The following is a 13,554-nucleotide window of genomic DNA, read 5'->3' as shown; positions in this document are numbered from 1 at the left end:
CAGAGCACATGAAGCATCTAACATCGTGTGTAATTTTTCACTACCCTATATTCTTTCTCTGTCTTTGGATTGTAGGGACTTCTGTTTTTCAGCACCTTGTTTTCCTTGATGAGAGAAAGGTCAGAACTCAGCACGTATTTCTCAATGAGTGTGGTATGACATCATTTCCTCAGAGATAAATGTATGAAGAAAGGGGACCAATAGTTGTAGCATAAGCAGGATTTTATATAATATGTCTAAGGAGCACTTTGCATGTTGAAAACAGAATAGAACTAGGACTAGTGTACCCATCAAATGAGTCATAAAAGAGATCAAAACTCAAAGCCAAGAATAACAAAGAAAAGTAGTACAAGAAAAGTGAGAGAGGGCCAGCCTCATCCACTAAGTGCCATATAAAAATAAGGTGGTCAAATAAACATGAAATAGGTGCAGGAATCACAGAAATTACATATGAAAGAATTTCTCACCTGTATAAAAATGACTTATTTGGCAAACTGCTGATAGTGGGACAGGAATTCCTATTTAGAGGGAAGATTATTTAAAGGGGATCAGATGTCTACAAACCCACATATGTATCATATATACATTTTGCTGCAAAATACAAATGGTAACATTTCAAGATGCTAGTAATGCCCAAGTTTGTTAATTAATCACGTAAATTTTTATTTCCCAGTCATTACCACCAACACATGGAACCAGAAAATTATTCACAGATTACAGAATTTCTTCTCATGGGACTTTCTGAGGAACCAGAACTGCAACATCTCATATTTGGGCTTTTCCTCTTCATGTACCTGATCACCATGGTTGGAAACCTGCTCATCATCCTGGCCGTCAGCTCAGACTCCCACCTCCACACACCCATGTACTTCTTTCTCTCCAACATGTCCTTTGCGGATATCTGTTTCACCTCTACCACCATCCCAAAGATGCTGGTGAACATCCAGACACAGAGCCAAGTCATAACCTATAAAGGCTGCATCACACAGCTGTATTTTTTCCTACTCTTTGCAGGATTGGATGACTCTCTTCTGACCGTGATGGCCTATGACCGCTTTGTGGCCATCTGTCACCCCCTGCACTACACTGTCATCATGAACCCCCGGCTCTGTGGACTGCTCCTTCTGGTGTCCTGGATCACGAGTGCCCTCAATTCCTTGTTACAAAGCTTAACAGTATTGCGACTGTCTTTCTGTACAGTCTTGAAAATTCCCCACTTTTTCTGTGAACTCAATCAGATGGTCCAACTTGCCTGTTCTGACACCTTTCTTAATAACATAATAATATATTTTTCAGCTGGACTGTTGGCTGGTATTCCCCTTACTGGCATCCTTTACTCTTACTCTAAGATAGTTTCTTGCATTCGTGGAATGTCATCAGCTCATGGGAAATATAAAGCATTTTCTACCTGTGTGTCTCACCTCTGTGTTGTCTCCTTATTTTACTGTACAGGCCTAGGAGTGTACCTCAGCTCTGCTTCTCCCCACAGCACACACTCAAGTGCAATAGCCTCAGTGATGTACACTGTGGTCACACCCATGCTGAACCCCTTTATCTACAGTCTCAGGAATAAAGACATAAAGGGGGCTTTGAAAAGATTCTGTGGGATGACAGCTTATAACAAACAACTGTTTTAGAGCTGAGGAACTCCCCATGATTGGCGGGCTAAAAGCTTTGAAGCCAGAAAATATGGCAATCGAATGTTCCTCTTCTATTTATTTGCTGGAATATCTATTTACTTAATTCTCCTACTGTGTACGATGTAAGTAATTCAGTTTATCATGCTTTCTCCTCTAATATATGGACATTTTCCTCCCTTGTACATTTTCCCAGTCTTAAAAAGTTTTACCTAAATTTGAACCAAAAATATTTGGAAAATTCCAATTACTTTGTGAATTCGTATGGGATTCTTAAGAAAAATTTCTTCTCAAATGATCATATCTCAAGAATTTTATTTTGTGTTACTGAAAGAATATTCATGTGTTGTATTACTCACATATAACAAACTATGCTGTTGACTAAGTTTGTTAACATGATGTTTAAAAAAGAAAAACCTTGAAATACAGTTTAACTTTGGACTTGTCATTCTATTTTATTTCATTCTCTTAACTCCTCTTACTGATAATGTGGACTTTAACATTCTGCTTGTTTTTTTCAACTGGACTCCCACATTTTTACGGTTTGAGTTCAGCATCTACAATCCCTACCATAGTCCCTGAAAAAGTATGATTATCAAATATGTATCTCCAGGTAGAATTGTGAGGAAAATGGAAATTTGATAAAGAGATATACCTAATACACTCTTTAGAAAGAATTCACCTTAAATACAAAGAAGCATTACTCCTAGTATTGCATTAATTACTATGCAAATATTTCTTTTTCATGCTGTAATCTACTCCTGAAGTATAGAAGATGGATTCCATGTGAGGGCCTGTTTTCACTGAGGTGAAGAATGGTTGGTGTATTTATGTTTTATAGCTAAATTACCTTCCTGTTTGTCCTCCAAAACTTCTGTCCTGCCTACAAATATGATTCCTATAAACAAAATATCTCCACTTTTCTTAATTTTGTCATACCTACTAAATGTTAGGTGTTTTTTCTTGAGTTTTACATATTCATCTTATTGTTGTTTCAAAGAGAGAGATCTAGAAACGTCTCTCACTCCAGTATGTTTCCTTTCCCAAGCCCTCCCCCTTTATACTATTAGCTTCACTTGGATAAGGTCTTTTGTGTTAAAATCTCACCTGAAGTAGAAGGAAAAATTCAAAAATCAATTTACTCCATTAGGTGGTCTAATGAATCCTACACTGCATAAAAGTAAATGTCATCCGAATTTAAAGCCTTTATGCATTAAATTAGGAAATATAATTCATTACAAAAAGTAAGGTCCACCATTCTACTTTAAATATTTGTGTCTAAATGTATACATTCTTTCAGCTTCATATTAACATAATCAAGCATTCTATTCTCTCCAAATATTTTCAAGTTTCTTTTCGACCTTAAAGGTGACATTATAAATGAGTCTTTGTTGTGCATATGTATGTGTGTTTATTTTTGAGAAAGTCAGGCAAAAATGTACATATATGTATACTTAAATATACTCCATATGTGAAATTATTCTTAGACTCACCAAATGCTTCTAAAACTTTACTTATTTCTAACACCATTCACCTGAATTAGATTTCTCGTTTCACATCACCATCAGGAATAAACAAACTGAGGATCAGAATCATTGCTTTTTTTTACAATTATAAAAAAAGCAATTTAACTATTGCACGCCTTTTTGAATTTAAATATGTGTGTGTGTCTATGTATGTACGTATATACTTATGCAGTATATATGTATGTATATTCTTGATTTTTGAATGACTCCTTTAATTCAGAAATTTATGTATTTTAAAGAAGACACAAATGAATGGAAAATTATTGTGTACCCCCTCATTGGAAGATTTAATACTGTTAAAATGCCATACTACTACTGTTAAAGAGAAAACTGCAGGCTTCATAAGTGTCCCTGTTGCTAAAAGCTCATAATGTCAAACTGAGATTTAATCCAATTCTAATGGCAATTTCAACCTATCAGAAATGTCATATTAATCAACCAGTCTGGAATTTTTTGTTAAAGCACCAGTAAGGTAATCTGTCACATGGGCTCTCTCCATCCTCTCATAGAAAGAAGAGGGAATCTGCAGGATCAAAACTCTTGCTGTTCCCAGCCCTCCAAAAATAATGCCCTGCTATAAAAATAATTCTTTCTTTTCTTTTGTTAATAGCTCCCTTGTCCCTCCCTTCTTTCTAAGAAAACATTCCAATATGTACAACCACTGAGAGTTAGTTTCCTTCTAATTGCTAGATGGGATACTGCCTCATGTAAAAATTTCTTAATAAAGATAAATAGATCTCTAAATTTACTCTGTCGATTTTTGTTTCTTTGCACTATCCAAAGTAATCTATAGATTTAATGTAACCCCTATCAAAATTCCAATATCGTTTTTCACAGAAATAGAAAAAACAATTCTAAAAATTATATGGAACCATGAAACACCCTTAATATCCAAAACAATCCTAATAAAGCAGAACAAAGCTGGAGGCATCATGCTCCCTGATTTTGAACTATGTTACAAAGCTATCGTAATCGAAGCAGTATGGTGTGGATGAAAAAGAAGCTACATACCCTACTTGACAAGCTCCAGAAAGGCCTACATGGTGGACCTTACAACTCAAAGACCAAGGTAACCATAAAGAGGTGTTCCGAACATAAAATTCCTCAATAAAACCAGTCGTGGCAGGTTGTCACAACTATAGTTTCCTTGACAAAGGAAACTAGGTCTATAGTTTCCTTGACAAAGGTCAATCTTTAGCTTTAAAATAGTTTATTGCCTTTGTGAATCTAAGATAAAACACCTTGAAAATATCAGAGTCACCTTGTTTTACAGACCGCTTGAAGGCACAACTGCCGGCCCCACATCACGAGACCACACTGTTATCCTGTTGCCCACATACCATCTCTATGAGTTGTACATGTGAACTACTCTGTACCACCATTGTAAAAAGTACATGCCTCTCTGCTATACTTTTTATCCAATCTCAGAGACTTCCTTGCTTTGCTTTCTCCCATCTCTCTAATCTTCTAGCAACGAAGGTCCTGAAGCCCCGCTTACATCTCTTCCTTTCTTTCTAAGTACAAAGTAAGCTGCAAAACTGCCAAAAATTTGTTGAGATTTTATTTCCCATCAATTTTCTCCAGTTTGGGTGGCAGATGACACCCAAACTTTTAAGAGACCTTTTCTTAAGCTGGACATACTTACGGAAATAAAAACAGACACATAGATCAATGGAACAGAATAGAGAGCCTAAAACAACCAGACACATTAATGGTCATTAATTTATGAGAAAAGAACCCAGAATATCCAAAGGGGAAAAGAAAGTCTTTCTAATAAAAGGTACTAGGAATACTGGACATACACATGGAAAAGAATGAAACTGGGTCATTATTGTTAAGCTTCAGAAGAAGTTACCTCAAGATTTGTATGTGGATTATTCTTGAGGCCCCTTAGGCCCAAGAGAAATTTTTCACTCCCCCTTAAAGAATTTAAATGTGGGGGCTTGCCTGCAATAAGAGTGATCATTAGAAATAACCTATTATGATCTATGTATAGGATAAGGCAAATGTCTATTTCGGCATCTAATTAAATATCTTCTAACTGAACATCTGCTCTTACTGTCTTGCCCACAAACTTCTCTCCTCTGACACCCCAGATGCCTTACCTCATCCTTAGTTCAGAATGTCATATATGCCTCATTTTCTGTTTGTCTCTGAAAAGCTCCTTATTTTTCCATACAGACTCCACTGGGAGATATATATTTCATAATTATTTTTTTCCAATGACCACTCTAGGTATTCTAGACACCAAACTGAATGAGACCACAAAACCAGGAGACCACATATAAGTTATGTGTAATGCCTGACATTAAACTTTTGATTTTTGAGTCATTCATTTTAAATCTATTTATATCAAAAATGAAACAAAACTAAACAAACACCAAAAAAATAAAAGCCACATTGCTAGCTGTATTGCAAGGCTAGTAGATAAGCATAAAGTTCCCCCTACTTAGTCCATTCCCTCCCTCTCCCTCTCTCTCTTCTCGGATGCCCTCTCTCAGGTTTTCCTGTATGAGTAACAAACCTGGTGTTTTCATAGTTCTCTGATGCTTGTTGCAAATATAATAAGGACCACAAGATCTGATCTAGCCACAACATTGGCTTTGGTCTAAGTAACAAGCAATAGGGGCCCAGGCCAGAGCCCCAGGCCTTTCTCACCTATAACATCACTAGCAACAGGCTGAGACCTGAAAGGAATTATGATGAATTCTACATTATCAGGAAGAGCAGTTAAGTTACTGCTTAAATAGAATGAGGGACATCAAAGTGGAAATGGGGGTTTCAGATTTTCTTGGAATGAAATTATGCAAATTGGCTCAGTAGCAAGTGAAGTCATTTTACACGAGTAATACAACTTATGACTATTCTATCTGTAAAACAATAAAACATAACTTACAATGATATATGTCATAATGGAAGACGTATTCTTTAGAAATCCACGTAACTCATTAAAGAAACAGAAATTTACAAATTTTTGATCAAGGTTGGAAAAGATTTTGTGACAGTATGGGGAAAAAGTAGAAAAACTGGCTACGTAACAGAGAGAAGAGAAAACTTAATAAATTGGTTACTTAAATTGTATAGAGAAGTTGAACTCAAGCAAATGGAAATTTCCGAACATAAATAAAAGGACCAAGTTCTACAATCAGAATCTTATTAAAGTATCACAGATAAAAGGACGCTTTTTCAGCCCTAGGGTAATTGTTCATTTTATAGCTGCCATCTTAAAAATCATTTCAGAGCCCCCTTTATGTCTTTGTTCCTTAGACTGTAGATGAAAGAGTTCAGCATGTGTGTGATTCTGGGAAACATGGTGGAGTGAGAGACATCCTCAGATCTCTCCTCTTGAAACAACAGTAAGCTGAACATCTAAAACTCAACAAAAACACCCAGACTACACTCCAGCATGTATGAGCCTGGTATCTGTGCATAAGAGCTACCACAGGTCAGAACCCCAGTTGTCAGGCAGTGGATTGGGATAAATAATGAAACTGCCTTTTGCAGCCTCCAGATTTCCTTGCAGAAGGTGGGGGAGGGGTGAAGGTGTGGTGACTTCCCTGATCAGCCTGCCTGGAAGTGCCAGAACTTCTAACAGCCGGAAGCAGGGCCCAGTCATCAGGATAGAAAGCAGAGAAGCTGGACAGGACAGCAGAGGAACAACAGTTGATTTTTACCGGCCCTGGATCCAAAACCGAGCTGAGCTGCAGCCCTTATCCCCAACCCAGAGAGCCCCATCTCCCATCCCCTCTGAAACTGATCAACAAGGAGCCACAGGGGAATCTGAGCAAAAGGTGCAGAGACTGAAGCTACCTCTTGCAGCCTCTGGAGCTCTCTGCAGGAGGAGGGGGAGGGGAGAAGGTACCACGACATCCTTATTCAGCCTGCCTGGAAGTGCCGGAATTTCTAGCAGCCGGAAGCAGGGCCCAGTCATCAGGGCAGAAAACAGAGAAGCGGGAGGGGACTGCAAAGAAACAACAGTTGATTTTTACTGGTCATGATTGCAAAACTGAGCCTGAGCTGCAACCTCCAACTCCCAAACCAGAGGGCCCCTCCCACATACCCTCTAAGACCTAACACGGCAGAGCCCCAGGGGAATCTGAGTAAATTCTACTGAAATTGTTTCTAACACTGACACGGTAACAAGTGTGATTAAATATCTACGAGAAAATGAAAAAGACACTTAGGCTTTATATAAAGCAGGGATCCAAGAGGCTTAGACGCCACGTACTGGAAGCCAAAAGAAAAGTGCTGTCTCTGCAACAGGCTAAAGAGAGACCTTTATATAATGAATCTTCTTTCTGGAAAAACAGCAGAATACAATTCCATTAATGCCCAGGCAGAGAAATAGTCTATTAAACACCATGAACAACCAAGGTGGCAAGGCATCTCAGAAAGAAAGAGAAAAATCTCCAGCAAATGAGCTTACAGACAGAAATATGTGACTTAAATAATACAGAATTTCAGGTACTACTGAAAAAACTCAATGAGATCCAAAACAACTCAAATCAACAATTTTAGGAAGTGAAAAAACAACTAGATAAGCAGAGCAAGGAGACTGAAACCCTCAAAAGGAACCAAAGAGGACTTCTGAAGATGAAGAACACACTGCAAGAGTTGAAAAATGAAATAGCAAGCTTGGGAAATAGAGTCGACCAAATGGAGGGAAGAATCAGTGATATCGAAGACAAATCTAGAAATAAATCAGAAGGAAGAAGAGAGAAACCGAAGAATGAAAAATAATGATAGAGAAATTCAAGAACTAGCTGATTCCATCAGGAGAGGAAACATAAGAATAATGGGCATTACTGAAGGGGAGGAAAAGGAGTAGGGACAAGAAAGCAATTTCAACAAATAGTAGATGAGAATTCCCCGAATCTAAGGAATGAGCTGGAACTTGGAATTCAAGAAGTCAACAGAACACCCAATTATCTCAAAAAAAAAAAATTCGCCAAGACACATTGTATTAAAATTATCCAAAATCAGTGACATAGACAGGATTCTTGGGGCAACCAGAGAAAAGACGACGGTAATCTATAAAGGAAAACCCATTACATTATCATTGGACTTCTCAGCGCAAAACTGACAAGCCAGAAAGGAATGCAATCAAATATTTAAAATATTAAGTGAAAGGAACTACCAACCTAGAATGATGTACCCAGCTAAGCTCTCCTTTTCGATATGAAGGAGAAATTAAGACCTTTCCAGACAGACAAAAATTCAGAGAAATCTCCACTACGAGGCCTGCATTACAGGAAATACTGAAAGTTGTCAGCTCACTTAAAACAAAATAACAAAACAAAAAGAAATACATAATTAGGAGTAAAGTGAGAATCAAGCAAACAGAAGAAGAGGAGTGCAACTCTTACTAAGAACAGAACATTATAAGCTAAAATAATAAGAGAATTACTGTAGCAAATTAGTAATGAACGTTCAGCATGCATAGGGACAAATTGAGATAACAATGACTGAAAAGGGGAGGATTCAAAGATCCAAATTCACGAAGAGGAAATGAAATAAGGCACATGCAGAAGAAAATGGATGACTGTATATATATAACTATCCTTTTCATATTTGTAATGGTAACCACATATCAAAGATTCAGAACTGAAGTATATAACAAAAACCTAGAAGAACCATAGGCAAAACCCACAAAAGCCAACCAAAATAAAGAAAACAGAAACACAAAGACAAGGAAGCAATGGAAACACCAAGCTACCAAAAGCAAAAGATATAATAGCTATAAGAAGACCTAATATTTAAATAATCACCCTAAATGTAAAGGGACTGAACTCACCAATAAGAAGGTGCAGAGTTGCAGAATGGATCAAAAACAAAACCCAATCATATGCTTCCTCCAGGAGACACATCTCAGCTCTAAAGACAAATATAGACCCAAAATGAAATGGCGGAAAATGATATTTCAAGCAAAATGCATTCAGAGAAAAACCAGGAGTAGTGGTACTAATATTGGATAAAATAGACTTGAAAATGAAAAAGATAAAGAAAGATACTGAGGGACACTTCATAATGATAAAAGAATTATTCAGCGAGAAGATAAAACACTTATTAATATCTATGCTCCCCAAAATATATAAAGCAATCACTAACAAAACTAAAGGGAGAAACAGATCAGAACACTATCATAGTAGGGGACCTAAATACCCCACTGTCGGATATGGACAGATCATCCAAACAGAAAATCGATAAGGAAATAATATCCTTATATTATACATTAGACCAACTGGGCATAATTGACATTTACAGAGCCTTCCATCACAAAACCACTGCTTATACATTGTTCTGCAGTGCACATGGTACATTCTCATGAATCGACCACATATTGAGACACAGAGATAGCCTCAACAAATATAAGAGGATTGAAATCATACAAACCATATTCTCTGATCATAATGTTTTGAAACTAGAGATCAACTGCAAAAAGAAATCAGGAAGAACCACAAATACATGGAGATTAAACAGCATGCTACTGAAGAATAACTGGGTCAGGGAAGAAATAAAAAAGAGAGATCAAGAAATACATAGATATGAATGATAACAGTAGTACAACATATCAAAACTTTTGAGACACGGCAAAAGCAGTCATAAGAAGAAAGTTCATATCATTACAAGCCTATCTCCAAAAACAAGAACGAGCCCAAATGACCAACCTAACGCTTCATCTTAAAAAACTAGAAAAGGAAGAACAAATGAAGCCTAAAGTCAGCAGAAGCAAAGAAATAACAAACTGGAGCAGGGATAAATGAAATTGAAAACAAACAAACAAAAAATAGAAAAAATAAATACAAGAAGAAGCTGATTATTTGAAGATTAATAAAATTGACAAACTCCTGGCTAGACTCACTAAAGAAAAAGGGAAAGGACATAAATAAACAAAATCAGGATGAAAGAATGCAAATTACGACAGACATCACAGAAATGCAAAGGATCATGCAAGAATACTATGAAAAACATATAATAACAAATTTAATAAACTAGAAGAAATGGACCAGTACTTAGAAAAATACAATCTTCCTAGACTGAATCAAGAAGATCTGGAAAATCTTAATGGACTGATCAGCAGTATGGAAATTGAAACAATCATCAAAAACCTATCAAAAAGTAAAAGTCCAGGAACAGATGGCTTCATCAGTGAATTCTACCAAACATTCAAAGAAGATTTAATACCTATTCTCCTCAAACTCTTCCAAAAGGTGGAAGAGGAGGCAATACTTCCTAACTCATTTTATGAGGCCAATATTATTGTGATATCAAAGCCTGGTAAAGGTAACACAAAAAAAGAAAACTACAGACCAATATCTCTCATGAACATGCAAAAATCCTAAATAAGATACTAGCTAAACGAATACAGCAAAAGATTAAAAAGATTATACGCCACAATCAAGTAGGCTTCATCCTAGGGGCACAAGGATGGTTCAATATATGCAAATTGAATAATGCGATTAACCACATAAATTAACAAATTAGAATCATATGATATATCAATAGATGCAGAAAAAGCCTTCGACAAGATACAGCATCCATTTATGATCAAAACACTCAACAAAATCAGTATAGAAGGAAAGTACTTTAACATAATAAAGGCCATCTATGACAAACCCTCAGCCAACATTATACTTAATGGTGGAAAACTAAAAATCCTCCCTTTAAAATCAGGAACAAGGCAAGGCTGTCCACTATCACCACTGCTGCTATTCAATAAAACATTGGAAGTCTTAGCAAGTGCAATCGGACAAGAGAAAGATATAAAAGGCATTCAAATAGGAGACAAAGAAGACAAACTGTCACTATTTGCGGATGACATGAGAATCTCTATACAGAATCATTTTCTATATAGAGAATCTATACAGAAAATCCTAAAGACCCAAAAAGAACACTATGAGAAACAATAAGCAAATACAGTAAAGTTTTTGGATACAAAGTCAGTGTTCAAAAATCCATAGTGTTCATACACTCTAATAAGGAGCGTCAAAAATAGAAGTGGAAAAATAATTTCTTTTGCAATTCCAAGAAAAAGAATTAAATACCTGGGAATAAATCTAACAAACCATGTGAAGGACCCATATAATAAAAACTACAAGACTCTATTAAAGAATTCGAAGAAGATACAAAGATATGGAAAGATATTCTTTGTTCTTGGATTGGGAGAAAAAATATAGTTAAAATGACCATATTATCTAAAGCATTATATTTAATGCAATCCCCATCAAAATTCCATCGGCATTTTTTAAAGAAATAGAACAAAAAATCATCAGATTTGTATGGAAGCACAAAAGATCCCGATTGCCAAAGCCATCCTGAGAAAAAGGAACGAGGCTGGAGGCATCACTCTGCCTGACTTCAAATTCTACTACAAAGCGACAGTAATCAAAATGGCATCGTATTGGCAGCGAAACAGACACACGGACCAGTGGAACAGAATTCAGATTCCAGAAGTAAACCCATGTTCATGTGGGCAAATAATATTCAACAAAAAGCCAAAAACATACAGTGGAGAAAGGAAAGCCTTTAATAAATAGTGCTGGAAAATTGGAAAGCCACCTGCAGAAGAATGTAACTAGATTGTTGTCTATCACCACACATCAAAATTAACTCAAAATGAATATAGGACCTGAATATAAGACCGGAATCAATAAAATGCATAGAAGAAAACATAAGAACTAAACTCAAGGACCTTGGACTTAAAGAGGACTTTATGAATGTGACCTCAAAGGCAAGGGAAGTAAAAGCAGAAATAAATGAATGGGACTTCATCAAGTAAAAAGCTTATGCTCAGCAAAAGAAATCATCGACAAGGTAAAAGACAACCATCTGAATGGGAAAATATATTTATAAGCAACATTTCTGATAAGGGCCTAATGTCCAATATATACAAACGACTCATTAACAGACATTGGATATTAGGCCCTTATCAGAAACTCAATAACAACAAAAAGACTCAATAACAACAAAAAGAAACAAAGGATCCAATCAAAAAATGAACAAGCACTTCTCTCTAGAGGACATACAAATGGCCAACAAATATATGAAAAAATGCTCAACATCGCTAGCTATAAGGGAAATGCAAATCAAAACCACAATGAGATACCATCTCACACCTGTTAGAATAGCTATAATCAACAGGACAAGTAATAACAAATATTGGAGAGGTTGCAGACAAAAAGGAACTCTCCTACACCACTGGTGGAATAGCAAATTGGTACAGCCGCCGTGGAAAACAGTATGGAGATTCCTCAAAATCTAAGAATTGACCTACTATATGATCCAGCAATCCATCTACTGGGTATTTACCCCAAAAACTGAAAACCCATATCTGAAGAGATATTTGCACACCGAGGTTCATAGCAGCACTATTCACAATGGCCAGGACACGGAAGCAACTAATGTGTCCTACAATAGATGATTGGCTAAAGAAGCTGTGGTAGAAATATACAATGGAATATTACTCAGCCATAAAAAGAGATGAAATATTGCCATTTGTGTCAACCTGAATGGACCTCAAGATAATCATACTAAGCGAAATAAGCCAGACTGAAAAAGTTGAAAATCACATGATATCACTTATACATGGGATGTAAACCTGAAAGCAAGAAATGAACGGGACAAACAAACAGAGACTCATGGCCATGGACTACAGACTAGTGGTTACCAGAGGGTAGAGTGTGGCGGAGGAGGGGGAAGATAGACAGGGTAAAGAGGGTCAAAAATAGGAGGGTAGGGGGACAGTGAAGTGGGTAAATGGGATCAAATATATGGTAGCTGAAGGAAACTGGACTTTGGGTGGTAAACACAGAAGAGAATATATAGATGTCAAATGATAATGTACACCTGAAAATTACATAATTGTTAAGCAATGTTATTCCAATAAATTTATTTAAAAAAATAAAAACAAAAAAATAAAGAAAGAAAAATAAAATACATCAATTGCTGAATTAAAAGAGCTATACAAAAATCAGGAATACATACTGCATGTGTAAATACATGGATACATAGAAACACACATACATAAAATTCAAAAATGTGTGCAACAGTTTAATTGCTTTGTTTTAAAATTGTAAAGAAATGTAATCTGATCCTCTAATTTCTTATTTCCGATAGTGATGTGAAGTGAGAAATGTAATTCAGGTAAATGTTGTTAGAAATAAATATGATTAGAAATATTTGGTGAGACAGAATAATTTCACATATGGAGTATATTTAAGTATACACATATGCGCATTTTTACCTGACTTTCTTTCAAGTAACCACACATACATATGCACAACACAGATTCATTAATAATGTCACCTTTAAGGTCAAAAAGAAATTTGAAAGAAATTTGGAGAGAATAAAAATTAAATGAATGCATAATTAAGTTAACACAAAACTGAATG

General features: G+C 36.2%; 1 protein-coding gene across 1 annotated transcript; it reads left to right on the top strand.

The window, feature by feature from the left end:
- Nucleotides 1-517: 517 nt before the first annotated feature.
- LOC120607056 (olfactory receptor 7A17-like) lies at nt 518-1,637 on the top strand. The gene is made up of 2 exons (XM_039868658.1): nt 518-1,136; nt 1,422-1,637. The coding sequence occupies exons 1-2, from the start codon at nt 690-692 to the stop codon at nt 1,635-1,637; spliced, it is 663 nt and encodes a 220-aa protein (XP_039724592.1). The 5' UTR covers nt 518-689.
- Nucleotides 1,638-13,554: the final 11,917 nt, after the last annotated feature.

This window comes from Pteropus medius, unplaced genomic scaffold (assembly GCF_902729225.1).
Source record: "Pteropus medius unplaced genomic scaffold, Ma_sr-lr_union100, whole genome shotgun sequence".
Classification (NCBI taxonomy): Eukaryota; Metazoa; Chordata; class Mammalia; order Chiroptera; family Pteropodidae; genus Pteropus; species Pteropus medius.
The sequence above is the reverse complement of the archived record's forward strand: the minus strand, read 5'-3'. Positions and strand labels throughout refer to the sequence as shown.